We start from the raw sequence: 27,172 nt of genomic DNA on the forward strand, positions 1-27,172 counted from the left end.
ATGTTCTGGGGGGGGTCACTACTTTTGCAAGGCACCGATTGCGGATATCCTTTGTGTGTTTTTCAGGTTCGCCAAGCTCTTGCTGCGCCTGCCGGCCCTGCGCTCCATCGGCCTCAAGTGCTTGGAGCATCTCTTCTTCTTCAAACTGATCGGCGACACGCCCATCGATACGTTCCTCATGGAGATGCTGGAGGCCCCCCATCAGATCCCGTCCTGACCCCCTCCCCGCAAAACCCCTCTTGTAAATAAAACCCCGTCCAGAAATACAAAAGAGGACTCGTGGAGGGGCCGGGACGCTACACGTGTCCAGATGGATTCTTTTAGAACAAGGACAATGGCGTGATTAGGTACTCGCCCCCCTTCCTGATTTCTGTGTTTTTCTGGGGGATGTTTATCACTCGGTTTCAGAGCATCAAACCGGTTTTAGAGACGTCCCAAAAAACAGTTTTTGCAACGGGGCTTCGGTGCGCCCAGGACTCCTCCGATGGCTGCTACCAGGCTCTCTACGCAGCCGACCCTTTTGACGCCGCCCACCGACCCACGTCATCCCTTGGGGTTGTTTCCTGCTGGCCCCTTTGAGCGAAGGTCTGACCACCAGGGTCTCGCCCATCTCCAGGCCTGGCTCCAGAGGGAGTCCCCGGTATCTCTCCTCCGAACGTTTCTTCTTTTCCCTCACAAGAGGTCTGCGCTTGAGTCAGTCCCTCACCTAAGACCTACCTATCATGGGACCTATGTCATCCCATGGGGTTGTCTCCAGCTGGCCCTTGTGAGCGAAGGTCTGACCACCAGGGTCTCGTAAACTGGTTTTAAGCGCACTCAGAGACGACCCAAAAAACAGTTTTTACAACAGGGGATCAGTGCGCCAAGAACCCCTCAGTGAACCTGACCCTTTTGGCGCTGCCCACCAGTGGTGACCCCATGGGACCCACGTCATCCCTTGGGGTTGTATCCAGCTGGCCCCTGTGAGCGAAGACCTGACCATCAGGGTCTCGCCCACCTCCAGGCCTGGTTCCAGAGGGAGTCCCCAGTATCTCTCCTTCAAACGTTTGTTCTTTTCCCTCACAAGGGTTCTGTCAGTCCCTCACCTAAGACCTACCTATCATGGGACCTATGTCATCCCTTGGGGTTGTATCCAGCTGGCCCCTGTGAGCGAAGACCTGACCACCAGGGTCTCGCCCACCTCCAGGCCTGGCTCCAGAGGGAGTCCCCGGTATCTCTCCTCCGAACGTTTGTTCTTTTCCCTCACAAGGGGTCTGCGCTTGAGTCAGTCCCTCACCTAAGACCTACCTATCATGGGATCTATGTCATCCCTTGGGGTTGTCTCCAGCTGGCCTTTGTGAGCGAAGACCTGACCACCAGGGTCTCGCCCACCTCCAGGCCTGGTTCCAGAGGGAGTCCCCGGTATCTCTCCTCCGAACGTTTGTTCTTTTCCCTCACAAGGGGTCTGCGCTTGAGTCAGTCCCTCACCTAAGACCTACCTATCATGGGACCTATGTCATCCCTTGGGGTTGTATCCAGCTGGCCCCTGTGAGCGAAGACCTGACCACCAGGGTCTCGCCCACCTCCAGGCCTGGTTCCAGAGGGAGTCCCTGGTATCTCCCCTCCCGGCGTCTGTTCTTTTCCCTCACAAGGGGTCTGCGCTTGGTCTGGCCCCTCACCTAGGACCTGCGTGTCATGGGTGAACCTACCAGGAGCTTCAAGTCCCCAGACAACATAGCTCCTAGGATCATTGACAGACACTAACTCCTCCTCCACAATAAGGTAGCCGAGTTTACAGCGGTTGGTATTTCCAGGCGGTCTCCCATCCAAGTACTAACCAGGTCGAGATTGGGCGCACTCAGGGTAGGCCCAGTCATCTGGGAGGGACTGAGTGTGGGACTGCATTGAGAGAAGCCAGTTGAGGTGGTTCAGGTATCTGATAAGGATGCCTCCTGGACGCCTTGGTCGGGAGGTGTTCCTGGCGTGTGCCACCAACGGGGAAGACCGAGGACACGCTGGGGAGACTCTGTCTCTAGGTTGGCTCAGAAACTCCTCAGGATCTTGTCGGGTGAGCAGGATGAAGCGGCAGGGGGTAGGGAGGTCTGGCCTTCCCAACGAGATAACCCAAGGAAATACAAATTGCACTTTCTCAATGATGACTCCATTTAGTAAGGCACCAAAACCAAAACCTATATGGGTTAGGGTGAGTAGGTAATTGTCCCCTTAAAGCTCATAGCGAGTTGGGCTACCTTCGGTACCAATAACAGAAATCAAACATAGTTGGTAATGCGTGTGTTGTGGCAGTTGGTAAGGACTTTATAAATAAAGTTGACTTGAGTCTTTCACAACTCCACAGAGGAATTTTGGCCCATTCTTCTTTGCGAGATTGTTTCAAATCTGCCATATTGGAGGGATTTTCCAGCATGAACTGCCCGTTTATAGTCTCACCCCACAGCATCTCGATTGGATTTAAACCCGGACTCTGCCACTCCAGAACCTTCATTTTGTTTTTGAGCCATTCGGAGTCGGACTTGCTGCTGCGTTTTGGATCGCTTTCCTGCTTCATGATTCAAGAGCGCTTGAGTCTGAGGGCACCGACTGGTTACGTTTGGCGTAAGAGTAACACCTCGCATCACCCTGGAGACATCATTCCCAATGTCAAACATGGTGGTGACAGGATCATGCTCTGGGTTGCTTTTCTTCAGTAGGGACTGCGAAGATGGACCAATTCCTTTTTCATTTCTCCTTAAAGAGCTTCTGGTACAGGCCAGAATTCATATTACCATCCTGTTCTTTTGATCTGGGCTGGATTTTCTTTCTTTGAAGGTACTGGAAAAATTGGCCTTGAAAGTGCTTGAATTTGGCCTTGAAAAAGGTTTAGGAACGAGTGCAAAAAAACACAGACTTGAGGAACGGGGCAAAAACTTTTTCGCGGCCGTGTAAAAACGACCACGGCGGCGTCATCCTGGATTTCCGGTAAAGACCGAGTACCGTCCTAGTTTTTTTGTAAATAACGTGGCGGAAAGTGTACGTTCGGGGGAAAAAAAAGCAAGTATTTGAGGAGGAATCGGATTTTATTCAGAGAGTCGTTGAACAAAAGTAAAAAAACAAAACAAATGCGTTTGTTCCAAAAAACGCCAGAGTATTCTTACAAAATAAAAGTATTAAGAAATACATTTACTCTTGTGCTTCTCTTGTTTATCCGACACGGGGGTCCTTTGGCGCTCCCTAGTGGCTCTCGGACGCTTTTACATGTTTCTTCCCGTTTTCCGATGAATATACGTGAGTATTGAGCGCTTGGCTTCCTTATAAGGCAGGGGTGTCAAGCAGGCGGCCCGCGGGCCCGAACTGGTTCAGCCTGCGAAACGCCGCTATTGCTCCATTTCTTTCTTTTTATGTTTCTCTCCATTTCTTTCCTTTTTCATCTTTTCTCTCTTTCTTTATTCTTTCTTTCTGTCTTTGTTGGGTGGTGATGGGGGGAGGGAGGGTCTATTGTGGTGCAAGTTTTTTTCTTCTATCTTCTCTTTCTGTTGAATATTCTTCTTCGGTCTTTTTTTTTTCCGTCTTTCTGTCTCTCTGTGTTTCTTTTATCTTCTCTCTTTCGTCCTCTCCATTTTTCTTTGTCTTTCTTACTTACTTTCTTTTGTTCTTTGTTGTTTCTTTGAATGGTAAATGGTCTGCATTTGTGTAGGGCTTTTCTGATCTATTTTTGTTTTTCCTTTCTAATTTTTCTGTCTTTCTCTCTTTTTTTAAATCCCTTCCATTTTCTTTCTTTCCCAATCTATTTTTCTTCCTCTTTTTCTTCCCTTCTTTCTCTCTCCGTCTCTCTCTCTCTCTCTCTCTCTCTCTCTCTCTCGTTCACTATTTCCCAGGTTTTTCTCTTTCTTCATTTTTCTATTTCTCTCTTTGTTTCATGTCTTTCTCTCTGTTTCTTTCTTTTTTGCTTTTGTTTTTCCTTCTTTCTTTATTCCTTTCTTGTATCCTTCCTATGTATCCTTGTCCCATCTTTGGAATACTTTGAGTCCTAAGAGCGAGCGGCAGGGGGTATATTGTGGAGGTAATTGCATCTACACGCACAAAAACACACATGGTGCAAGTCTCTCTCTCTCTCTCTCTCTCTCTCTCTCTCTCTCTCTCTCTCTCTCTCTGTCCTTAGAATATTTAGCCGGAGCGCCAAGAAAGAGAGCGCGTCCCAGTTAAGAAGGAGAAAGGACTTGTTAAGGCTTGAACTTCTCCAGGTGAGCGGCGTCAACCGGGAGATGTTGTGAGACTTTCTGCAAAAGTTCCTCCGAGAAGAAGCAGAAGAAGGTACGTTCGTCGAATCCCGGGGTCGGACATTTTTGTCTTTTTGGGGGGATTTCCAAAATTCAAACGCTCAAAATAAGTCGACGAGGTGAAAAACCAGGTTTCTTGGACATTATTTTGAAAGTCGTCCGTTTTAAGAAATGAAAAGTCTGGAAAGAAGAGAAATACAATGGTGCTTCAAATAGAATAATATCCTATTTGTTCATGCCAGACAAAACGAATGGGAGTCGTGTATTATTTGGAGACTTTGGTTTCCCGATTTGAGAAATACAAATTGAAGTGCGTTCAATGCAAAATCGAAAGGAGTGTTCCAGATGATGTCATTTTCAAGAAATCCATTCTCTAATGCTCGAAATCAGATGGATCTGACTCCCAAAAAATCGACCTTCTGCGTTTATGAAATAAGATCATCTTCGTCGTGTATTATTTTGATGATTGTCAATCGGAGAAATGGAAATGCTCTCTAGAAGATCGATAGTTGGATAGATAGATAGAGCTAGATAGATGTCTAGATAGATAGATGTCTATATAGAAGGATAGATGTCTAGATAGATGATAGATAGAGAAATAGATACATAGATGGATAGATAGATTTCTAGATAGATAGAGAAATAGATAGATAAATAGAGAAATAGATTGATAGATGTCTAAATGGATAGATAGATGTCTACATAGATGTCTAGATAGATGATAGATAGAGAAATATATAAAGAAATAGATAGATAGATAAATAGATATAGATGTCTAGATTGATAGATAAATAGATAGATAGAGAAATAGATGGAGAGATAGATGTCTAGATAGATAGATAGATAGATAGATAGATAGATAGATACAGAGCTAGATAGATGTCTAGATAGATAGATGTCTATATAGAAGGATAGATGTCTAGATAGATGTCTAGATAAATAGAGAAATAGAAAGATAGGTGTCTAGGTAGAGGATATATTGATAGATAGATAGATAGATAGAGAAATAGATGTCTAGATAGATGATAGATTGATAGAGAAATAGATGGATAGATAGATTTCTAGATAAATAGAGAAATAGATGTCTAAATGGATAGATAGATAGATGTCTACATAGATATCTAGATAGATGATAGATAGAGAAATATATAGAGAAATAGATAGATAGATAGATAGATAGAGAGATGGATAGATAGATAAATAGATATAGATGTCTAGATTGATAGATAAATAGATAGATAGATAGAGAAATAAAAGGAGAGATAGATGTCTAGATAGATGTCTAGATAAATAGAGAAATAGAAAGATAGGTGTCTAGGTAGAGGATAGATAGATAGATAGAGAAATAGATAGATGTCTAGATAGATAGATAGATAGATACAGTAGATAGATAGATAGAGAAATAGATAGATGTCTAGATAGATAGATAGAGAAATGGATAGATAGATGGATGTCTAGACAGATAGATAGAGAAATAGATAGAGATGTCTAGATAGATGGATAGATAGATAGATACTTGATTCATCCCCGTAGGCAAATTGAGACTTCCAGCAGTATCCTTGTGTTGAAAAATAAAATCACAAAATAAAGCGTATAGTAATATAATAAGTGTATTCATTCAAAAATATTCATGGCTGCTTGGAAAAATGATTATTTTTTAAAAAATGCTGGTTATCATTCAATTTGATGTTGGATTTCAAGAAGTTGAAGTGGATTGGATTGAAAATATACATTGTGTTTATGTAAAGGAGAGTATCGTAAGTATCGTTGTCCCGATTCGAGAAAACGATTGTGATTAAAAACGTATGGAAGCTTTTGTGGCGAGCGACGGCGATGTCGGGAACAGGAAAAAAACGGGTCAGTCGCCGGGACAGGAGAGCAAAAAACAAAGTCGGGGTCAGAAAAGAGTCAAAAGCCAGGAGAGGAGATTAGACGTGGTCGTGTTAAAAAAACGGGTCGAAGCCGGGAAACAGACGGGAGCAAAAACGGGAGTGAGTCAGGGTCGAAAGGCTTGCCTAGAGTAAACTGAGGTTTGCAGACGGACTGACAAAAGGGGACGGATAGGAGTGGGTTTAAATAGGGACAGGGAGCCAATCAGAGTCCAAAGGAGCGGGCACAAGTGAAGCATATCGGCAACCGTGACAAGTTCATATTATGTACAAAATGACTTCAAAGAGAGAAAAAAAGAAAAATGGACAAAAAAGGAAAGGAAAAAAAGAGAAAAAGAAGAAGGAAAGTAAAAAGACAGGAAAAAGAAAAAGAGAGGAAAAACATGGGAAAGGGAAAACCAAGAAAAAAAGCTTGGGGGAAAAGAAAAAAAAAGTGACAAATCGGATAAGAAGAAAAGAAAGATAAAAGGGCAGGAAAGAAAGGAAGAGTTAGGTGCAAAAGAAGGTTAATGGGTAAAACCATAAAGAAGAAAATAAGAGGAAAAGGACACGTGACTTCCAGCAAAAAGCCCGATTGGATACAGCTCTGGATGGCGCCGCCACGAAACGGGACTAGCACGTAACAAAGGACACTTTTGGAAATCTCATCTCATAGTTGACACGAGACAATCCCTTCCCATAATTGAGGTGGCGCGCGCACTTTTGAGGGGCGGTCGCGCGCACGCTAACCCGGCGCGTTCCTCCCCCCTCTCCCCCCGCAGAGGAGGATGCGGCCGGTGGTCCCGATCTGCGCCGGCTGCCGCGGTCCCATCTCGGATCGCTTCCTGCTGCGAGTCGCCGGAGGGCTCCGGCACCGCGCGTGCACGCGCTGCACGGCCTGCGGGGGCGCGCTTGGGGGCTCCTGCTTCCTGCGGGACCGGAAACTCTACTGCCGGCGAGACTACACCCGGTAAGTGGAGGGCGGGGGTCGAAAGAGGCGGGACGCGGGCCGGACGAGGGTCCGAATCCGGGAGAGGAGTGCGAGAGGAAAAAAAAAAAAACAGCGTTGCTTTGAAATAACGCCACTCGACGTTGCCGAGACGCTCGCGGCTTGATTTCCGAGAGAGTGAGAAAGGGAAAGATTGAGAGAAAAAAAGAGAGAGAGAAAGAGAGAGAAAGAAAGAAAGAAATAGACAGAGAGAAAGAAAGAAAAAGAAAGAAAGAGAGAGAGAGAAAGAAAGAAAGAGAGAGAGAGAGAAAGAAAAAGAGAGAGAAAGAAAAAGAAAGAGAGAGAGAGAAAGAAAAAGAAAGAAAGAGAGAGAGAGAGAAAGAAAAAGAAAGAAAGAGAGAGAGAGAGAAAGAAAAAGAAAGAGAGAGAGAGAAAGACAGAGAGATAAAGGAAAGAGAGAGAGGGGGGAGGGACAAAAAGAGAGAGGAAAGAGAAAGAAAGAGAGGGAGAGACAAAAAGAGAAAGGAAAGAGAGAGAGAGAGAGAAAGAAAGAAAGAGAGAGAGAGAAAGGAAAGACAGAGAGAGAGAGAAGGAGAGGGAGAGACAAAAAGAGAGAGGAAAAAGAAAGAGAGAGAGAGAGGGAGAGACAAAAAGAGAGAGGAAAGAGAAAGAGAGAGAGAGAAAGAAAGAAAGAGAGAGAGAAAGGAAAGACAGAGAGAGAGAGAGGGAGAGACAAAAAGAGAGAGGCAAAAGAAAGAGAGAGAGAGAGAGAGAGAGACAAAAAGAGAGAGAGAAACGAAAGAGAGACAAAAAGAGAGAGAGAGAGAAAAGGGGGGAGAGAGAAAGGAAAATGAGCAAGAGAGAGAGAGAGAGAGAGAGAAAAAGAGAGAGAGAGAGGGAGAAATATGAAAAAAGCTGGGCAGAAAACAGAGGGTGAGAAAAAAAAGAGAAAAAAGAGAAGGAAATAAAGTAAGAGCCCAGTTTTTTTCATTTCCTCCCTCTCTTGCACCTTTTCCTTTCTTTTTTTCACACTTTCTTTCTCATAGTCACTCCTTTCTTTCCCTCTATTTTTCTCATGCTCACTCATTATCTCTTTCTTTCTTTCTTTGTTTTTCCTCTTCTCTCACTCTTTACATGTTTCTCTCTCTTTCTCATTTTCTTTCTTTCATATTCAAGTCAAGTCGCATTTATTTCTGACGCCCTCAATCACAAAAATGTCTCAAAGGAAAGGACTGCACGAGATTACAATATTACAACTATTCTTTTCCGTCTCTTTCTTGTTTCTTTTTTCTTTTCTTTTTTATTCATACTTTCTTTGTTGTTGTCACTCCCTTTCTTTCCTTCTATTTTTCTCATGCTCACCCTTTATCTTTCTCTTTTTTTCTCTGTTTTTATCCCTTCTCTTATTCTTTTGATGTTTCTCTCTTTTTTCATCTTCTATCTATCTATCTATCTATCTATCTATCTATCTATCTATCTAGACATCTATCTATCTTTCTAATTCTTTTTTCGTCTCTTGCTTTCTCTTTCTCTTTTATTTTTTCTCCTGTTCTTTCCCTCTATTTTTCTCATGCTCACCCTTTATCTCTCCCTTCCTTTCTCTGTTTTTTTCTCTTCTCTCATTCTTTTGATTTTCTTTCTTTCTCATCTTCTTTCTTTTTTCTTTCTTTCTTATTTCTTCCCATCTCTTGCTTTCTCTTTCCTTTTTCTCACTTTCTTGTACCCTTTCCTTCTTTTTTCATACTTTCTTTCTTGTTGTCACTCCTTTTCTTTCCCTCTATTTTTCTCATGCTCACCCTTTATCTCTCTCTTTCTTTCTGTTTTTTTCTCTTCTCTTGTTCTTTTGATGTTGTTTCTCTCTTTTTTCATCTTCTATCTATCTATATATCTATCTATCTATCTATCTATCTTTATTTCTTTATTTCTAATTCTTTTCCCGTCTCTTGCTTTCTCTTTCTCTTTCATTTTTTTCTCCCTTTCTTTCCCTCTATTTTTCTCATGCTCACCTTTTATCTCTCTCTTCCTTTCTCTGTTTTTTCTCTTCTCTCATTCTTTTGATTTTCTCTCTCTTTTTTCTTTCTTTCTTTCTTATTCTCCTCCCATCTCTCGCTTTCTTTTTTTTCCTCCTTTTTCCCTCTATTGTACTCTTTTCATTGTGCTCTCTCAATTTTTTCTCTTCTATTTTGTCTTTTCTAAAAAGTCTCTGGTTTGTTGGGAGGAAAAGGCGAGCGGGACGCCCCCGACCCCCCCCCCCCCCCCCTTTCCGAGCAGGCGGGGGGTCCGACGCCTTGTCAAAACGCCTTCCGATGGCTAAATCCGTTGGCCCGCGTGATAGTGAGGGGGGGGGGCGCAACATATGGCGGAGGGCTAAATCCCCTCCACACTTTTCACCAACCTGACAAGACGTATTTCCTCATGGTGGCACCTTGCGAAAGGATTGACCCCCCCCCCCCCCCCCCCTTCAACCAAACCCACCCAGCCAGGACTTTTTGTCATCTTGCCATCTTTGAAAGCAGCCTGAGAGAAGCGCGAGATCAAAACGAGCTGCGCCTGGAAATCGGTTCGCTGCATGTCTCTCTACGTCTTTCTCTTTCTCTCTCTTCCTCTCTCCTTGTCTTTTTTTTCTCTTTCTTTGTCAGTCTTTCTCTCTCTTTCCCTCAGTCTTTCTCTTCCTTTCTTTATCTCTTTTTCTCTTTCCCCCTCTTTCTCCCTTTCACTCTTTCTTTATTTCACTCTCTCCTTGTGTTTTTTTTCTCTCTTTCTTTGTCAGTCTTTCTCTCTCTTTCCCTCAGTCTTTCTCTTCCTTTCTTTATCTCTTTTTCTCTTTCTCTTTCTCTCACTTTCTCTCTCTTTTTCTCTTTCATTCTTTCTTTATTTCACTCTCTCCTTGTGTTTTTTTTCTCTCTTTCTTTGTCAGTCTTTCTCTTTCCCTCAGTCTTTTTCTTCCTTTCTTTATCTCTTTCTCCCCTTCTTTGTCTTTCTCTCTATTCCTCTCTTTGTTTTATGTCTTTCCTTCTTTCTCTCGCTTTCTTGCTCAAGATGAAAAGAGTTTGACAACCCTGCTATCGATAAAGAACTCCAAAAATATACATATTAAGACTCACCATGTGAGGCACACTCATGTAAATAAACCAAATGCGTTCAATACTTGATATTGTGCAAATGAACAAATTGAAAAGAGGGTGTTGCAAAACTCGTGTCCCCCTGTTCAATTCACGTATTTTACAACCTCTTTGCGCTTCAACTCGATGGAGTCGGACCCGATGTTCACGGAATCCTGTTAAAAGCACGCATATCGCCTAGGAAACCCAATGAAATCCTCAAATTGGACATTTAAGTCAAGTCATAGTTTCTCAAATCTTGGAAATTCAGAAGAAATCTAGACGCTCTCGTCTGTTCCATGTACATATATACATTAAATAACGGTGTCTGTATATTTTTCCCCTGAAAAAAACTCAAAATAGAGCAATTGGTCGCTAAACCCCCTGGTAACCAAAAAAGTGAGTACACCCTAAAGTGAAAGTTCCTGATGTGTCACTATTTGGTGTGGCCACCGTGATTTTGCAGAACCGCTCCAATCCTTATGGCCGTGGATTTTAGCAGAGCCTTGCAAATTATTCAAGATCTTGTGCTTCTCCACCTTCTGCTTGAGGAGGTTCTGTTGGATTTAAATCTGGAGACATCCCCTTCAGACCCTTTAGAAAAGCCTCGGTCATCTCGTATTTGGGGTTTTTGTCAGACTGAAACACCCTGCGACACAGGTTTTGGAAGGAGGGGATCGTTCGCTGCTCCGGGATTTCAGTACATCCTTGAGTTTGTGTTTCCCTTCATGAAATGGAACTACCCATTTCCAGCTGGATATTGCCAACACCATGTTCGACGACACAAACACGGTGTACTCCTTACTTGGTTCCTGCCACACATGCTTCGCACTGTCTGAGCCGAATCCATTCTACTTTGTCTCATCAGACCGCAGTTAGCCATTGCCTTTGTTGACGGACTTCTTTTCATTCTTTTCATTCTGATGTTTCTTCTTCTATCAAAAATGAGGGCAGTACCTTTGTGACATTTTCTCCCCGACCGGGTTAGATGGCGGACGTTCACGTTTCTGACCGAATTGGGGTTTTACAACCCGGTCAATTTTGCAAGGTGGCCAGAAATCTGTCAGGAATGACGACGACGACGGGAACTCGCTTTGGCACGGGCTTCGCGGCGACATCTGGAAAGCTAACCCCCCGCGCGGCATCGTGGGAATCGCTCCGTCCGACCGTGAAATATCCGACCTGACCGACGAGGCTTTCTGACAAAACTCCGCCTCTCGGTTCTCACGTCTGCAAAGAGGAGACACACTGCCGCCTGCTGGCGCTCCCTGGTAGTGCGGGAAACCGTTTGTCGGAATCCTCGGATTTTAAAAGTGAAATCGAAACCCCCGATACCCCCGGTATCGGCGTGTGAGCGAATGGGTAAATGGGTCAACGTGATGTACATTGTAGAGCGCTCATTTCAGGCGGTCGCGGGTTCGATTCCCGAATCCCGTTTGTTGAATGTCAAATTGTCCTCGGGCAAGACGCCGAACCCCCTAATCATGATGGCTGCCGCCAAAAACGAGTGCTAAAAGTGCAGCGGAAGAAGATGAAATATGGTGGCTAATGTGCTCCTTTTGACTTTTGAAATTAGAAAATAAGACAACAAATGGACGAAAAATAAAAAAAGAAATAAGACAAAAAAGTAAAACTCAAGAAAAAAGGAAATAGAAAAAAAAATAGAACAAAAAGTAAAACTCCAAATTGAAAAAAAAATCAAAATTTTAAAAAAATTCAAAGGAAAAAGAAAGAAATTTTGGGGGGTTCTGTATTTTTTCTCTTGAATTTCTTTCTTTTCCCCTACTTTTCTGTTTTCCCCTTTTTCATATTTCTTCTCCCTATTTTTTATTCCTTTAAAAAATCATTTTTCATTTTGTCTTTTCTTCTCACTCCCTTTCTTTCTCTTTTTCTTCTCATGCTCACTCTTTTCCCCTCTGGCCTTTTCTCTTTACTCATTCTTTTGATCATTCTCTTTCTCATTTCTATCTCTATTTCTTTCTTTTTCTCTCCCTTTCTTTCTCCTTTTTTACCCTTTGTCTATTTTGCTCTCTCTCTCTCTTTTTTGCTCTCCTTCTTCTCTCTTTCTTACCTTCTCTCTCTCTCTCGCTCTCTTTCTCTCTCCCCCTTATTCTCCATCTTTCTCCCTTCCCTCCTCTCTCTTTCTTTCCCTCTTTCTCTCAAACCCACTACTCCGACACCCTGAGCGAGGAAATGACTTTGACGGCCCCGGGTCAAGGGCTCCTCGAACTAAATCGACATCAGCTCCGGCGCTCGTTTACGCGGCGCGCGGCGCTAGCCTCTGGCGTAGCCGGCGTCCTCGACCCCGAAGATCCGTATCCAGATCCCGCTAACCCGATCCGGAAAGCGGACACGGCTCCGAATGGATCCGCTGGAGCGCATCGCTCCACCCGCGGAGGGAGCATTACAGCTTTAGTACATGCCGGAGGGAAGGGAGGGGGTTTAAGTCACCCAGTAGTACTTGAGTGGGCTCCTTAGTAGTGCCTTGCAAAAGTATTGCCCCCTCCCCCTAGTTACATTTATTTTAGGCCACAGGTGTCAAACAGGCGGCCCGCGGGCCAGAACAGGCCCGCTAAGGGATTGAATCCGGCCCGCCAGACAACACTCAGAGAAGCGCAAGAGAAAAACAAGCTGCAGGTTGAAATATGTCCACTTGATGTTGTCAAAGCCAGGTGCCTCCAACAAAGACACTCTACTTGGATTTCTTTCTCTCTCTCTCTCTCTCTCTCTCTCTCTCTCTTTCTCTCTCTTTTCCACCCCTTTCTCCCACTCTCTGTCTCTGTCTCTGTCTCTCTCTGTGTCTTTTAACCTTTTTTGCTCTCACTTCCTTTTTTCTTTTTCTCTCTTTTCTCTTTCTCTCTTCCTACCCTTTGCGCTTTCTTTTCTCTTTTCTCTCCTTCTGTCTTTCTATTTCTCTTTGGATTTCTATCTTCCTCTCCCTTTCTTTTCCCCCCTCTCTCACGACTTTTTATCTTTTGTTTCTCACACGCTCTCCCTCTCTCTCTTTTTCTTCCTTTGTCTGGCCCTCTCTCCTTTTCCCTCCCTCTTTCTCTTATTTCTTTCTCTCTCTTTTTCTTTCTCTTGAATCGACTCGTCCGGCCCCCGACAGAACGTTTGTTCTATGGTGTGGCCCCCGAGGTCAAATGAGTTTGACAGCCCTGTTTTAGGCTGTGATTTGAAAACTTCCTGTAAAATTGCATCAAATAATCTTTGTCATTTCATTGGCTAACCAATGTGCCAATCAACATTTGAATCAATCACTATTTCTTTTTGAAGGCAATTTTTTCATGCTGGTGTTTTAAATACAGGGCCTCATAGGTTAAGGACTGAGTGAATTAAAAGCCTGCTATTGGCTGGGAGGGGTGTCAATCATAAGGTCAGAGGCTAGCGGCCATATTGGAAATCAGCTCACGGGTTTACTTTTAAAAGGGATCAAAACGAACTGATTACAATAAGGTTCTCCAAACCACGCAGGAATGCTTTTAGGCAGTTTTTTTTTAACCTGTTGGCATGATAGTGTGTTTTGAGGTATCTTGTTTTAGACCGATGGTGTTGTTTCTCTTATGAGTCCGTTTTAAAATGAAATGAAGATTGAATTCGGGGAGTTTGCACTTTTTGATATCCGGCTTGATGGATTTCAGTGACTAGTGTCATCGTGAAGACATGTCTTTGTTTATCAAAAGTCCTTCAAAGGGTTAAATTGTCACAAACCAGGAACGGAGACAGGACCCAGGGAAAACAGGTCGATGGCCAGGACAGAGGAGCAAAATCAGAAACGGGTCCGGAAACGTGGTCGGCAACGGGTATCAGGCAGGAAACGGGGCAAAAACGGTTCGATGGCCGGGACAGAGGAGCAAAATCAGAATCGGGTCCGGAAACAGGTCGGCAACAGGAATCAGGCATAAGAATGTCGGATAGTACAAAGCTTGCCTAGCGGAAAGCGTAGGTTCGCAGACAATCTGAGGGCTTCCTTTCGGAAGACGGCAGGGAGCCAATCAGTGACCAGTGGGGCGGCAGTAGCTCAGGAGGTAGAGCGATCGTTTTAGGATTAAGGGATCCCAGTTCGAATCCCGGCTTGTCCGTGTTACATGTCGAAGTGTCCTTGGGTAAGACATTTAACCCCCAATTACCCCCAATAAGCAGGTTAGCGCCTTACATGGCTGCACAGATCACGGCCGCTATTGGGAAATGTGAAGCACAATGTAAAGCGCTTTGGGAAGTCATTGACTTGAAAAGCGCTATAGAAATGCACATCATTTCATTTCATTTCATTTCATTTCATTTCATTTCACCAAAGGAACGGGCACAGTTGCCTCGCATCAGTAATCGTGACATAAACCATCCCGTTGAAAATTCGACTTCATCTTTAGCGTCGTACTCCTGTTGGAAGGTCAACCTGCTCCACATTCTCATGTCTCTTGCAGACTCCAACACAGAGAATCTGGAAAAAGAGATTCGGGACTACCTTTAAGAAGAGCGTTGAAGTGGCAGGTCTTAGAGTGGAGAAACTGTAAGGGGAAGGGACTTCAGGGAGGAAGTCGTTTGAGAGCGAAAGTCTAGAGGAATCGAAACAGTTCGGCAAAGTGAGGTGGGAGCCCATGCGGTTTATAGTGAGGTGGCCGATTGTCCAATTGGAAACACCTGGGTAGAGGAAATGTGAAGGGGACTGGAAAACGGGGTGAAACTGCCATCTTGTGGAGAACAGAAGGACTCCGGGCAACAAACCCTGACATTATTTTAATGACTAATTATGACAAAAATTTGGACATTTTTTGAATCATTTCTCAATTCCACTCATCGGAGTGCAGGATAGGACTGTGCCTCAGCAGAAGGTGAGCTATTTTTAGAATCGGTCGGATGGCAATGCCGGCGACCCCCGGCGAGGAGCACGGCGCATCGTCACTTTACCCGAACATTCCGAGCATTCCCTCGGCCCGTTCTCACACTGAGGAATGCGAGCCTGCGGCACGTCGGCCATTATAAAGTGCATACCGCCGAAGCCTGGAGGCAGGCGACCCGAAGAGCTCGAGCCGACCCTTGGCGAACTCGAGGATGCTTCGCCGTTACCTTGGTAACTGCACAGACGGAGTCAGCGGATGACCAGACTTGGACGAGGACGTAGTCACAATGAGTAATGAGGTTATAATAGTCATAGACAGAAACAGAAAAAAGCCATGCAATCGGAGCACGGTGTGAGCAAAAATATCCAAATGGAGAGACCTTAAAACCGCCGCAAACCGACCAAGACCTGTCCGGCCCTCGAAACCTTCGGCACAAAGAGAAAACTAATCCAAGAAGCAACCAAGAGACCCCTTTTCTCATTGGATGACCTGCAGGCATACACAGCGGAGGTAGGGCGACCTGCGCATAATACAATCGTCAAAATATATAAGTGGCATTGACTGTTATTTATATATATAGTCCACAGGGTGGTGCACATGATCTAGTCTATATATAAAAGTAGGGACGTTTGTGTCGTCACACAGGTATTGTTGTGGAAGTCGGAGCTTATCGACATAGTGAGGACACATTTGTTTCGACAGGAAATTCCAGGCTTGTTTCTTCCGAGATTAAACATGACCTTTAAACTCGGTTTGGTTTGGAACAGCTTGCGAAGCTGACAGGAATTTGGCTGGGTCAGGGCGACTCCGATTTTCTTGGAAATCGCTTCATTTTGCAGAATCGAAAGAGGACGAAAACATTCTGAGAAAAACATTGTCGATTCCGGGAAGTATGCGCCCAGTAAGAGAAAAACAACACGTGATATGGCTGACGTGATGCGTCTGCTCCGGAGGGTATAAGAAAGCTGATTGTCTCTTAGACGAATGAGATTGCTGACCAATATCGATAAACGAGGTCTCCCTCTCTGTCAAATTTCTCTGTCTGCTCTGAAAGTATCAGGAAAGGTATAAGGTTTTGACTGCTAGGCTATCCCTTCGCTAGGTTTGTTGTTGTTTCTTTCTTTTCTTTTTTTAATCGGCGTTAAACGGAAGTCTGGTAGAAAAAGGATGTCGGTTTGAGTTAACTTGCAGTCCGTTTGAAACATTTGATTTCAACAGGAAATAGCCCCAGCCACTTCAGGTGACATTGTACCCGTCAGCCTAGCTCCTCCCGGGTGACGGATATCTCAGTCGTTATGTATAGGGCAGAACTCCTTCAATAACAACTATTGGTTGGCATAAAACTGCCCTTCGTGGAAGAGTGGGAAGAAGAAAGCCCTTTCTGAAAGAATACCATAGAAAAGCAAATATTTATGTGGAAACCACCAAAGAACAGATTTTTCTTTTTTTAAATAATGGGTCTCAGGCTAATTATGGTCTGGTCTGTTTTAGACAGGATTTAGTTATTTTATCTATTTTTTGTATTGTTTAGCCCAAGTATGTACAAATTTGGCCTGGGGGCCGGTTACAGCCAGTGATCCCATTTGTACTGGTCCGGAGCCTGTCATAGAATAAATCATATGTGGCCTGCTAGTATTTTCACTGCAGTATGAAATACATTTGTACTGGAAAAAAAGGAAAGTTGACTGCTGGGACTGCCGCTTCCAGGACAAGTGGAATTCGGAGTATTTTTTTTCACCAAAATCCAAAAAACAACCGCGTCTGCCCCAAGAGACTGTGGCTGTTTTTCAAGAATATCACATCGAGAGGCACTACCGGATGAAATATGCTAAATACAGCCTAACTGTGAAAAGGTGAAGCAACCAGAAGCTGTTTTAACAGCACAGCTGCATTTTTTTCACAGTCAAATGAAAATGCTACAAAAACGAGCTACGACCTCTGACGGAGGGTGAATTTAAGAAAAACTATTCTAAGCTGAATCGTCGTCCCTCCCACATTTTCAGCCGACCCCGCCCGGCCCCCCGCCTTCTCAAAGGTTTGAACACCCCCGCTATACACAAATAAATAACTTGAAAGAAGAACCCGAAAGTTTCTCGGAGGGACGACGCGGTGGCGGCGGCGTGACGGCCCCCGAAAGGATCGGATGCCGGCCGCTCGGACAATAGTCCCGCCGGGTTCCTCTTTTGTGGGGGCGTCTGGCTCTTTGTCCCGGCAGACTCCGGGATCCGTCCCGGCATAATCCCGAGACGGCCTCTCCCGCCGGGATTCCCGATTGCCCCGTTCCGACCGGAGCCACGGCCCGCCGTGCGCCTTTACTGGAGGGCCCCGGGGGGTCCCGGGGGCCCCGGCGACCCCGGCTCAGCGTTGCCAGGGGCTAAGATGCGCGACTCCCGTGCGATCGGCAAAATTCCCCAGTAGCCTAGACTGCACTGGTTGGTCGGATCCCTTAATCACAAAAGTCGTAGGGGCACCATTTCCTGTGGTGTTTCCTGGGCAAGTACAGCCTGGTGGCGCCCATCTTTCTCTTGGCCAACATATGTTTCCACCCAATCTCAAACCGGGAACCTGTCAAGCGAATGTGCTAACCACTGCACTATGGAAACACGAGTCGGTTGGATCCCTTGACCACTAGGGTCGTAAGGGTACAATTTCCTGTGGTGTGTCTTGGGCAAGTACAACCTGGTGGCCCCAATGCCTCTCCCGGCCATTGTATGTTTCCAACTGGTCACGAACCGGGGACCTTTCACGTTCCGAGCAAATGTGCTAATCACTGTACTATGGAAACACGAGTTGGTTGGATCCCTTGACCGCTAGGGTCGTATGGGTACAATTTCCTGTGGTGTGTCTTGGGCAAGTCAACCTGGTGGCGCCCATCCTTTTCAAGGCCATTACATGTTTCCACCAGATCTCGAACCGGGGACATTTGGCGTGATAGACTGACGAGCTAACCGCTGCACTGGTTGGTTGGATCCCTTAACCACAAAAGTCATAGGAGCACCATTTTCTGTGGTGTTTCCTGGGCAAGTACAGCCTGGTGGCACCCATCCCTCTCAAGGCTATTAAATGTTTCCATCAGATCTGGAATTGGGGACCTTTCGCATGTCAAGCAAATCTGCTAACCACTGCACTATGGAAACACGAGGTGGGTGGTTCCCTTGACCACTAGGGTCGTAAGGGTACAATTTCCTGTGGTGTATCTTGGGCAAGTCAACCTGGTGCCGCCCATCCTTCTCCAGGCCATCAAATGTTTCCACCAGAACTCAAACCAGGAACCTTTCACGTTTTAGGCCAATGTGCTAACCACTGCGCTATAGAAACACAATTTGGTTGGATATCTTATGCACTATGGGCCGTCGGGGTCCATTTTCCTGTGGTGTGTCTTGGGCAAGTCACCCTGGTGGCGCCCAACCTTCTCCATGCCATCAAATGTTTCCACCAGAACTCAAACTGGGGACCTTTCACGTTTTAGGCCAATGTGCTAGTTGGTTGCATCGCATCCCTTAATCACAGAAGTTGTAGGGGCACCACTTTTTGTGGTGTTTCCTGGGCAAATACAGCCTGGTGGCGCCCATCTTTCTCTGCCAACATATGTTTCCACCCAATCTCGAACCAGGCACCTTTCACATGTCAAGCGAATATGCTAACCACTGCACTATGGAACACGGGTTGGCTGGATCCCTTGACCACTAGGGTCGTATGGGTACAATTTCCCGTGGTGTGTCTTGGGCAAGTCAACTTGGTGGCGCCCATCCTTCTCTAGGTCATTAAATGTTTCCACCAGATCTCAAACTGGGGACCTTCGTGTGTTAGGCCAATGTGCTAACCACTGCACTATAGAAATACAGGTTGGTTGGATCCCTTATGCACTATGGGTTGTCGGGGTCCATTTTCCTGTGGTGTGTCTTGGGCATGTACAACCTGGTGGCACCCGCGCCTCTCCAGGCCAATGTATGTTTCCACCCGGTCACGAACCGGGAGAAGTTAAGCTAAAGCTAAACATAATGCTAACGCTAAATAGCTGTGACAAGCCTAAATTTGTCATAATGACAGCACGCTTTATCCTCTGCATGGAGCAAATTCCACCACGTTTGGGTCTCTCTCTCTCGCATTAGGCTGTTTGCGGTGCGATGCGGGGGTTGCGCCAAGGGCATCCGGCCTTCGGAGCTGGTGCTAAGAGCCGGGCCCGCCGTCTTCCACCTGCGCTGCTTCACCTGTAGCCTTTGCGGCGCCCCCTTGAGGACCGGAGACCTCTGCGCGCTGCGCCAAGGCCGATTGCTGTGCTCCAGGGAAGACTACCACCGACGGGAGGACGGCCCGACTCGCTCGGACGCGGGTGAGATCCCCTTTGGACCGGATTCTGCTTTTAACGCTGTCCTAACCCCTCCGGAATGACCGACGGGTAGCCGACAGGCTGAGTTATTTCCGACTAACATCTCAACCACCCGTCTTGTCACCGTCGTTTCGTAAACACGGCGAGGCAAAAATACCACCAAAATACTACAAATTTCTGACAAGATTTCTTCAAAACTAAATTTCAAACGAAGTGCATCAAAATAGGGACCAAACATATCATTTTGTCTTCATTCTCATAAGAAAAAAAATACTATAGAAATACTACAAAAATACTATAACCGAAATATCAAAATTGGATTACTAGAAAAATTCAACTATCAGTATTAGTAAAAAAGAGAAATGCTAGAAAGATACTAGGATGGAAATACTTCAAAATTGTTCCACAGAAATACTACAAAAATACTATAACAGAAATATCAAAACCGGATTATACAAAAATTCAATTATCAGTAATGGTAAAAATATTAGAGAAATACTAGAAAGATACTAGTATAGAAACCCGGAAATACTACAAAAATACCACAACAGTAATACCATAATACAAAAATACTGCAACATAAATATTATGACAATAATGCTACAAAAATACCACGGATATACTACCAGAAATATCCAGTGGAAATACAACAAAAAACACTGTAAAAATACTTCAAAATAATAGTACAGTAATACCCTAAAAATTACGACAGAAATACTACAAAATACAGATTGATGAAATACTACAAAAAGACAACAAGAGTAATACTACAAATGTACCGGCTGGTTAAGATTGGCCACCAGCAAAGGAGATTCCATAAGAGTTATATTTACTTAAGCAAGTTTCGGGACATTTTGTACTTCTTGGAGTATTACATCATCATGCTGAAGTTTTGAGTTTTTCCTTGCCTTCATGTAGGATTTAGATCAGGGGATGCTCTCGTAATAGTCTGTGGTCTGTGCAGCCCTTTCAGACTTCTTGTGATAAAAGGCATCACAAATAAACAGGACTTGACCTAACTTGACGTTTGAAACCGATCTACTTTTGACTTTTACTCGAGTAGATTTGTGAAGAAGAAAGTGTACTCTTACTCTACCACTACATTAGTAGTTTCATTTTCCTTGATGTAAAACCGACGCCCCTTTCCTATGAGACAGGGGGAGAGACATTTTTCCATGTTTTTAGAAGAATGACTGTATCCCGATCCCTGGCCGAGAGTATACTCTGTTCGAAGTAGTAAAAGTCCTCGACCCAATCGCTCTCTTCGGGGCGCGCCCGGTATCGGGAATCGAACACGCGACCCCGACGTTTACGATAGCCGCTCATCTATAAACTCATCACCGATGGTACCTATCTTGTTTCTTAAGGCTTCACTTGTCATTCCCAGGGAAAAGCGACGACACGGACGGAGAGAACCGCGAGCACTCAAGGAACGCGACAAACGCCCGGGTCGGATCGGAGGAAGAAGAAAGTAAACGTCCCAAAAGACCTCGCACCATTTTGAGCACCCAGCAAAGGCGGCTCTTCAAAGCTTCCTTTGAGGTTTCGTCCAAACCCTGTCGGAAGGTCAGGTCCTTCTTGTTACTTTTTGAATAAGTGAATCAAACTTTATTTCAAACGTGAGAAAAACAAAAGCGACGTTAACATAACGTTTCCAAAAAGGAAAAGGAAGAAGCGTATGCTCATTTCACTCTACCGCTTCCACTTCCCGTCATGGTTGCCATGGCGCCCAATTGGCCACGCCCGTGTGTGTCACGGTTGCCATGGTGCCCGATTGGCCCCGCCCGTGTGGCACCAACTGCGGCTCATTCACAGATTGGCTTTCCAATCAGTGCGCTCTCTCTTACTTGGTCAGTCCGTCAACAAACCCCGTGCCCCGCAAGACGTGGGTTTTGACTCGGTCCTGTTTACCTGTTGGTATTTCCAGTCCGGTATTGTTCCCGTATATTGTTGTCCTGTTTAATATCGATTTCCAGTTTTGTTTCAGTCTGTTTTTGTCCTGTTTATTATTTTCTCCAGTTTTCGTTGCCGTCTAGTTTCTCCTGTTTATTTTCGATGTCCTGATTCTTTATCTATCCTGTCTGTCACTTCCTGTCCGGTATCGACCCCATCTGTCCGATATCAACTCGGGCAATTGAAATCGGTCTCGTCGGTCTCTGGCTTCCCGTTTTTCCACGCCAGACCGGCTGCCTAACGTGCATGACTCCCCATTTCCCGTAAAATAAAAGACTTGTGTAAGACCGTCACGCGTTTGGGTCCTGATCCTGTTCTAGGTTCTTGTCACTTCCTTAAGAATCATGTCCGACAGTTAGCTGTTTTGTCTATTCACATAAATATTACATAGGTTCCTTTTGCTAGACATTTGGGAAATAATAATAAAAATATCTTGGTTTGATTGTTTTTGTCTGTTTGGATCGCTCAACCACTAGAGTCACAGGGGCACCATATTTCTTCTTCTTTTATAGAAAAAAGAACCAAGAAAAAAAACACATAATGTCAGGAACTGGAAAAGGATCAGGACCCAAACGCGTGACGTTACTCACACAGTCCTTTCATTTTACGGAAAACGGGGAGTCATGCACGTTAGGCAGCCGTCTGGCGTGAAATGAGAGGAGGCCAGACCAGAGGCAGACGAGATCGGTATCAATTTCCCGAACAGATATCGGACGGATGGGGCAGATATTGGACAGGACAGGACAGAAAAGAATTGATATCGAAATTAAACGGGACAAAAATAGACGGGATTGAAACTGGAAACCGATATTAAACAACGGGACAGACAGGATTGATCTCAAAACAGGATATCGAAATTAAACAGGACAAACTAGACGGGAACAAAACTGGAAACCGATATTAAACAACGGGACAGACAGGATTGATCTCAAAACAGGATATCGAAATTAAACAGGACAAACTAGACGGGAACAAAACTGGAAACCGATATTAAACAACGGGATGGACAGGGTTGATCTCAAAACAGGATATCGAAATTAAACAGGACAAACTCGACGGGAACAAAACTGGAAACCGATATTAAACAACGGGACGGACAGGGTTGATCTCAAAACAGGATATCGAAATTAAACAGGACAAACTAGACGGGAACGAAACTGGAAACCGATATTAAACAGGACAAAATAAACAGGAACAATACTGGACAGGAAATACCACGTATGCTACTGTACTTCAAGGATTTTCACACAACGGTTCAACGTGTTTAACGCATCAAACGCCTACAATCTGAAACAACGGCTCAAGTAGAAATAGGCAACCGCGCTTCAAATATTTTGTCCACAACAAAGGTCGACGGTAAAACGATACAAAGTGACTCTCCGGTCCCTCTCCCTTATGCGCTCAAAAACATGAGAACCACATTACCCATCATGCCGCGTTGGCAGTGTGTTTACAGTTGTATGTTATGATTTCTTTAAACGGTAAGAATAATAAATCCGATTCCCCTCCTTTATTTTCTCCAAGGTACGTGAAACCTTGGCGGCGGACACCGGCCTGACTGTCCGAGTGGTTCAGGTCTGGTTCCAGAACCAAAGAGCCAAGGTAAGACCGCGCACACTCTAGCACTTCCTCCTCCGACGAACGCCTTCTTTTCCTAGATGAAGAAACTGGCCAGGAGGCAACTGCAGCAGGAACGGGGGAAGCCCGCGCGTCCCAAAGGTATTTTCCGAGGCCGTCTCGGAATTCCGGATAGGATCGCGGAAACGTCGGCACGGGTCTGGAACCGGATACCCCCAAACTATAAAAACCGCGTAGCGGATCAATAACGCCCCCTAGTGGTCACGTAGCGATTTCTCTTAAATGTGGCGTGGTTACAATCAAATATTGACTCCTCAGATACAAATAAAAATCCGCCTTAAAGTATTCCTGCATTGTTCGTCCGTGACTTCCCTTTACGAATAAACAGACTCGACAGATTATTGACCGTGCTTCCGTCAGGCTCTGCCTGAACGATTTCGTGATTTATCCGATCGTTAATGCTCGTTACGACTCGGAGCTATATTTGGCTATCAGAGGAGACGGGCGAAGTAAAAGAGAAGGAGAGAAAGAAAAAACAAAAGAAAGAAGATAGACAGAAAGAGTGAGAGAGAGCAAGAGAAAGAGAGAGTGTGTGAAAGTTCGAGAGAGGGAGAAAGAAATAGAGAAAAGAAAAAAGTGCGAGAGATAGAAAGAGTGTGAGAGAGAACAAAAGGGAAAGAAAAACAAAAAATAGAAAAAAGTGGAAGAGAGAGAGAGAGAGAGAGAGAGAGAGAGAGAGACATAAATAAATGTACAAACAGAGAGAGAAATAATGGTAGAGAGAGAGAGAGAAATAACAGTAGAAAGAGAAAGAGAGAGACAAAAATAATGGTAGAGAGAGATAAATAAAGGTAAAGAGAGAGAGAAATAAAGGTAGAAAGAGAGGCAGAGAAATAAAGGTAGAAAGAGAGAGAGAGAGAGACAGAGAGGGGGGAGAGAGAGAGAAAAAAGAGAGAGAGAGAGAGAGAGAGAGAAATAAAGGTAGACAGAGAGAGAGAAATAAAGGTAGAAGGAGAGGTAGAGAATTCAAGGTAGAGAGAGAGAGAGCGAGAGAGAGCGAGAGAGAAATAACAGTAGAAAGAGAAAGAGAGACAAAAATAATGGTAGAGAGAAATAAATAAAGGTAAAGAGAGAGAGAGAGAGAGAGAAATAAATGTAGAAAGAGAGAGAGAGACAGAGAGAGAGAGGGGGGGAGAGACAGAGAAAGAAAGAGAGAGAGAGAGATAAATAAAGGTAAACAGAGAGAGAGAAATAAAGGTAGAAGGAGAGTTAGAGAAATAAAGGTAGAGAGAGAGAGAGAGAGAGGGACAGATAAAGGTAGAGAGAGAGAGAGAGAGAGAGAGAGAGAGAGAGAGAGAGAGAGAGAGAGAGAGAGAGAGAGAGAAGAGAGAGAGAGAGAGAGAGAGAGAGAGAGAGAGAGAGAGAGAGAGAGAAACAAAGAAAGAAAATGAGAGGGAAAACTAGTAAGGGAGAATGAGTTTCTTTGCTTGTGGTCATTTTTCAAACTGCAGCTCATTTTTCTCTTGCACTTCTCGCGTCCCCAACCTTTTTATCGACGCCACACGGTCCGCAGCCCGCATTATCCAATCAAACTCTCGATCGCCTCCTTTACCTCGGAATATATTCAGCCAGTAGTCACCGTTTCCAACGATGATTGGAACATCCGCTTGGCATTTAAATGTATGGAGTGTATTCGAATAAGACTCCAAAATTAACGTTTGCGATTCATTTTTACGCTCCCTTAATACACAAAAGTCTGCACAATCAAGGGTTGACTTCTGGAAAGAGAAGTCAAACATTTACAACTCTTTCACAATGTCTAAAAACAATTGCCGTACTATAATACACATTTGCAGATGTTTTACAGCTGTAAACTGGTCACTTTTGGAAATGCTTTGACCTTTAGAAAAATGCTTGAAATATCAGATCGTGATCCAATTTGTCAGGGTACCAGAGAAGGATTTCAGCTATTGTCTCGCCCGTTTTCCAGCTAAGAAACCCACGCTACATTCATTTTCTGGCCATTTTCTAAAATCGGTTCAGGAACAGCATTCGATTTACTTTGGGGATAACGGATTAACGCTCGATACCGATTCTTAGGATGAAGAGGAGGCAGATAACCGCTATTTGAAATTTCATCAGAAATGCAAAAAGAACTTCTTACCGAAAGAAATATTTTGTTTCCGGATCCCTGCTCGGCAGCGCCCCCCGCTGGTGAACCTGCCTCTCAGCTGGAACACCCGGGGTCTCCCTACTCCCACGTCCGGCAGCATCATCGGCGGATGGACCGGACCGGAGCGCAGCAGCAAGACTTTGACCCGGAAGCCTTGGCGCCGGGCTTGACCCCCCCTCGGATGCCGGGAGATCACATGCACCCTTACGGTAAATTTACAAAGCCAACAGCAGGGGGTGCTCATTCGCCCAGACACTCTGTTCTTCGCAGAGGATAGAGAATAGGTGAATAAGAGCGGCGTTAGCGTGTTTTTATTTCCATCATATATCCGATCGTTAACGCTAGTTCCGACTTGGAGCTGTTTTTGGCTATCGGAGGAGAGAGGAGGAGGAAGAGAGAAAGAGAGAATCAACAAAAGTGAGAGACGGAGAGACAGAAAGAGTGAGGGAGGGCAAGAGAAAGAGAGAGTGTGTGTGAAAGTGTGAGAGAGGGAGAAAGAAAGAGAGGGATAAAGAGATAAATAGGGAAAAGAAAAAAGTGCAAGAGATAGAAAGAGAGAGTGTGAGAGAGAACGAAAGGGAAAGTAAAACAAAAAATAGAAAAAAAGTGGAGGAGAGAAAGAGAAATAAAGGTTGAGAGAAAGAGAAATAAAGGTAGAGAGAGAAATAAAGCGAGAAAGAGAGAAATAAGAACGAAAAAGAGAGAGAGAGAGAGAGAGAGAGAGAGAGAAATAAAGGTAGAGAGATTGAGAGGGAGAGAGAAACAAAGCTAGAAATAGAGAGAGAGAGAGAGAGAGAGAGAGAAAGAGAGAGAGAAGTAAAGGTACAAAGAGAGAGAAGTGAAGGTACAAAGAAAGAGAGTTCTCTAAAGGTAGAAAGAGAGAGATAAAGTGAAATAAAATAGAAAGAGAGAGAGCGCGAGAGAGAGAAAAAGAGAAAGAACTTGTATTGGAGAATGAGTTCATTTGCTAGGGTGACATCAAGTGCTCATATTTCAAACTGCGGCTCATTTTTCTCTTGTTCTTCTGGCGCGGGCCAGATTAAAATCCTTGGCGGGCCAAATCCGGCCCGCTGTCTGCATCCTGAACACGCCCGCTCTTTGCTGTTCCAGGATCCGATGAAATCGAAAAACTGTTTTTTTTTGTTTTTTTGTTTTTTTTTCCAGGTTTGGATGTTCCCTTTGGCAACACGGCGGACGTGGATGGCCTGTCCTCGGCCGTTACCCTGACCCCGACTCCTATCGACCGCCTCTACTCCATGCAGGACTCTTACTTTGCCTCCTGAGGAACTTTTTTGCATATATTCCTGGACAACACACAAACGTAGTTCAAGGTACGGCAGACTGTTTAGCGTCCCACCCGGCCGCTTTTCCTTGATCACACCGGATGTGAAAAATGGTTTGAATGTGTATTTATTTCTCGGAAAGTGTTTTCAGTCGGAACGGATGAATCGACAATAAATACTAAAACCTGCTTGTCGCCACTCTACTTGTTTGTCTTCTTGTCCTGTTGACGTGAAACCTTAACCTCTCATTTTCACAGAAAGAGAAAGAAAGAGAGATCATTAAAGAGAGAGAAAAGAACAAGAAAAAGGAGAGATGGGGATAGAGAAAGACAGAGGCATAGAGAAGAGAAAAGGAAAAGAGATAAAAAGAAAGAAGAAGAGAGAAAAGGAAATGCAGTGGTATTGTAAGGTAGGTTTAAACGTATTTGCTCAAAAGTGTGTATTTCTAATCAGTGGTGGCCCTTTTTGACGTGACCTAGTTTTCCTGTCTTTGTTTAAAAGTGTACTGTTCCAGGGAGGGATGGTCGGTTTATCTTTGTCTCAGTACTTTTCCACCTTTGTGACTTCAATAAAACACAGTACAAGGGGATGGGGAGGGACAGAAAGAGTTGGGCTAGCGAGCTGAAAGCAGGTAAAATGGCTTGCTCCTCTGACCTTCTTTCCTTCTCCAATTGCAGTTGTTAAGAAAACTGAAGAAGTCTCATGCCTGGTGTATTTTCTAGCGTTAGCCAACTTTTAAAGGTCTCCCACAAGTAAGTGGTCCCTTTTTAGACCCAACAGATATTTAAGCAGAAAGATAAATAAAGAAAAAGAGAGAGGGAAAAAAAAAGCGAGAGTGAAAAA

General features: G+C 44.6%; 2 protein-coding genes across 3 annotated transcripts in view; both read left to right on the forward strand.

The window, feature by feature from the left end:
- The window catches only part of LOC148356048 (retinoic acid receptor RXR-gamma-A), a 65,350-nt gene extending 62,239 nt beyond the window's left edge, over positions 1-3,111 (forward strand). For both annotated transcript variants that reach the window (XM_088349061.1, XM_088349062.1), the window contains one exon: positions 67-3,111. In XM_088349061.1, coding sequence (XP_088205187.1) covers positions 67-217 — 151 coding nt within the window. In that variant the 3' untranslated portion in view covers positions 218-3,111. The remainder of the gene's footprint in view (positions 1-66) is intronic.
- LOC148356049 (LIM homeobox transcription factor 1-beta-like) lies at positions 1,925-26,329 on the forward strand. Its single transcript, XM_088348853.1, has 8 exons — positions 1,925-2,047; positions 6,904-7,091; positions 19,125-19,345; positions 20,730-20,908; positions 22,820-22,897; positions 22,954-23,014; positions 25,076-25,255; positions 26,211-26,329. The coding sequence occupies exons 1-8, from the start codon at positions 1,925-1,927 to the stop codon at positions 26,327-26,329; spliced, it is 1,149 nt and encodes a 382-aa protein (XP_088204979.1).
- Positions 26,330-27,172: the final 843 nt, after the last annotated feature.

This window comes from Urocampus carinirostris, chromosome 12 (genome assembly GCF_059441175.1).
Source record: "Urocampus carinirostris isolate Australia breed hairy pipefish chromosome 12, RoL_Ucar_1.0, whole genome shotgun sequence".
NCBI classification, from domain to species: domain Eukaryota; kingdom Metazoa; phylum Chordata; class Actinopteri; order Syngnathiformes; family Syngnathidae; genus Urocampus; species Urocampus carinirostris.

Excerpts from the sequence above, each read along its gene's own strand:
- LOC148356049 (XM_088348853.1), top strand. The coding sequence starts at position 1,925 with ATGCCTCCTGGACGCCTTGGTCGGGAGGTGTTCCTGGCGTGTGCCACC. Across the intron at positions 23,015-25,075 it reads GAAGCCCGCGCGTCCCAAAG|CGCCCCCCGCTGGTGAACCT; the intron begins GTATTTTCCGAG and ends CCTGCTCGGCAG. Across the intron at positions 25,256-26,210 it reads AGATCACATGCACCCTTACG|GTTTGGATGTTCCCTTTGGC; the intron begins GTAAATTTACAA and ends TTTTTTTTCCAG.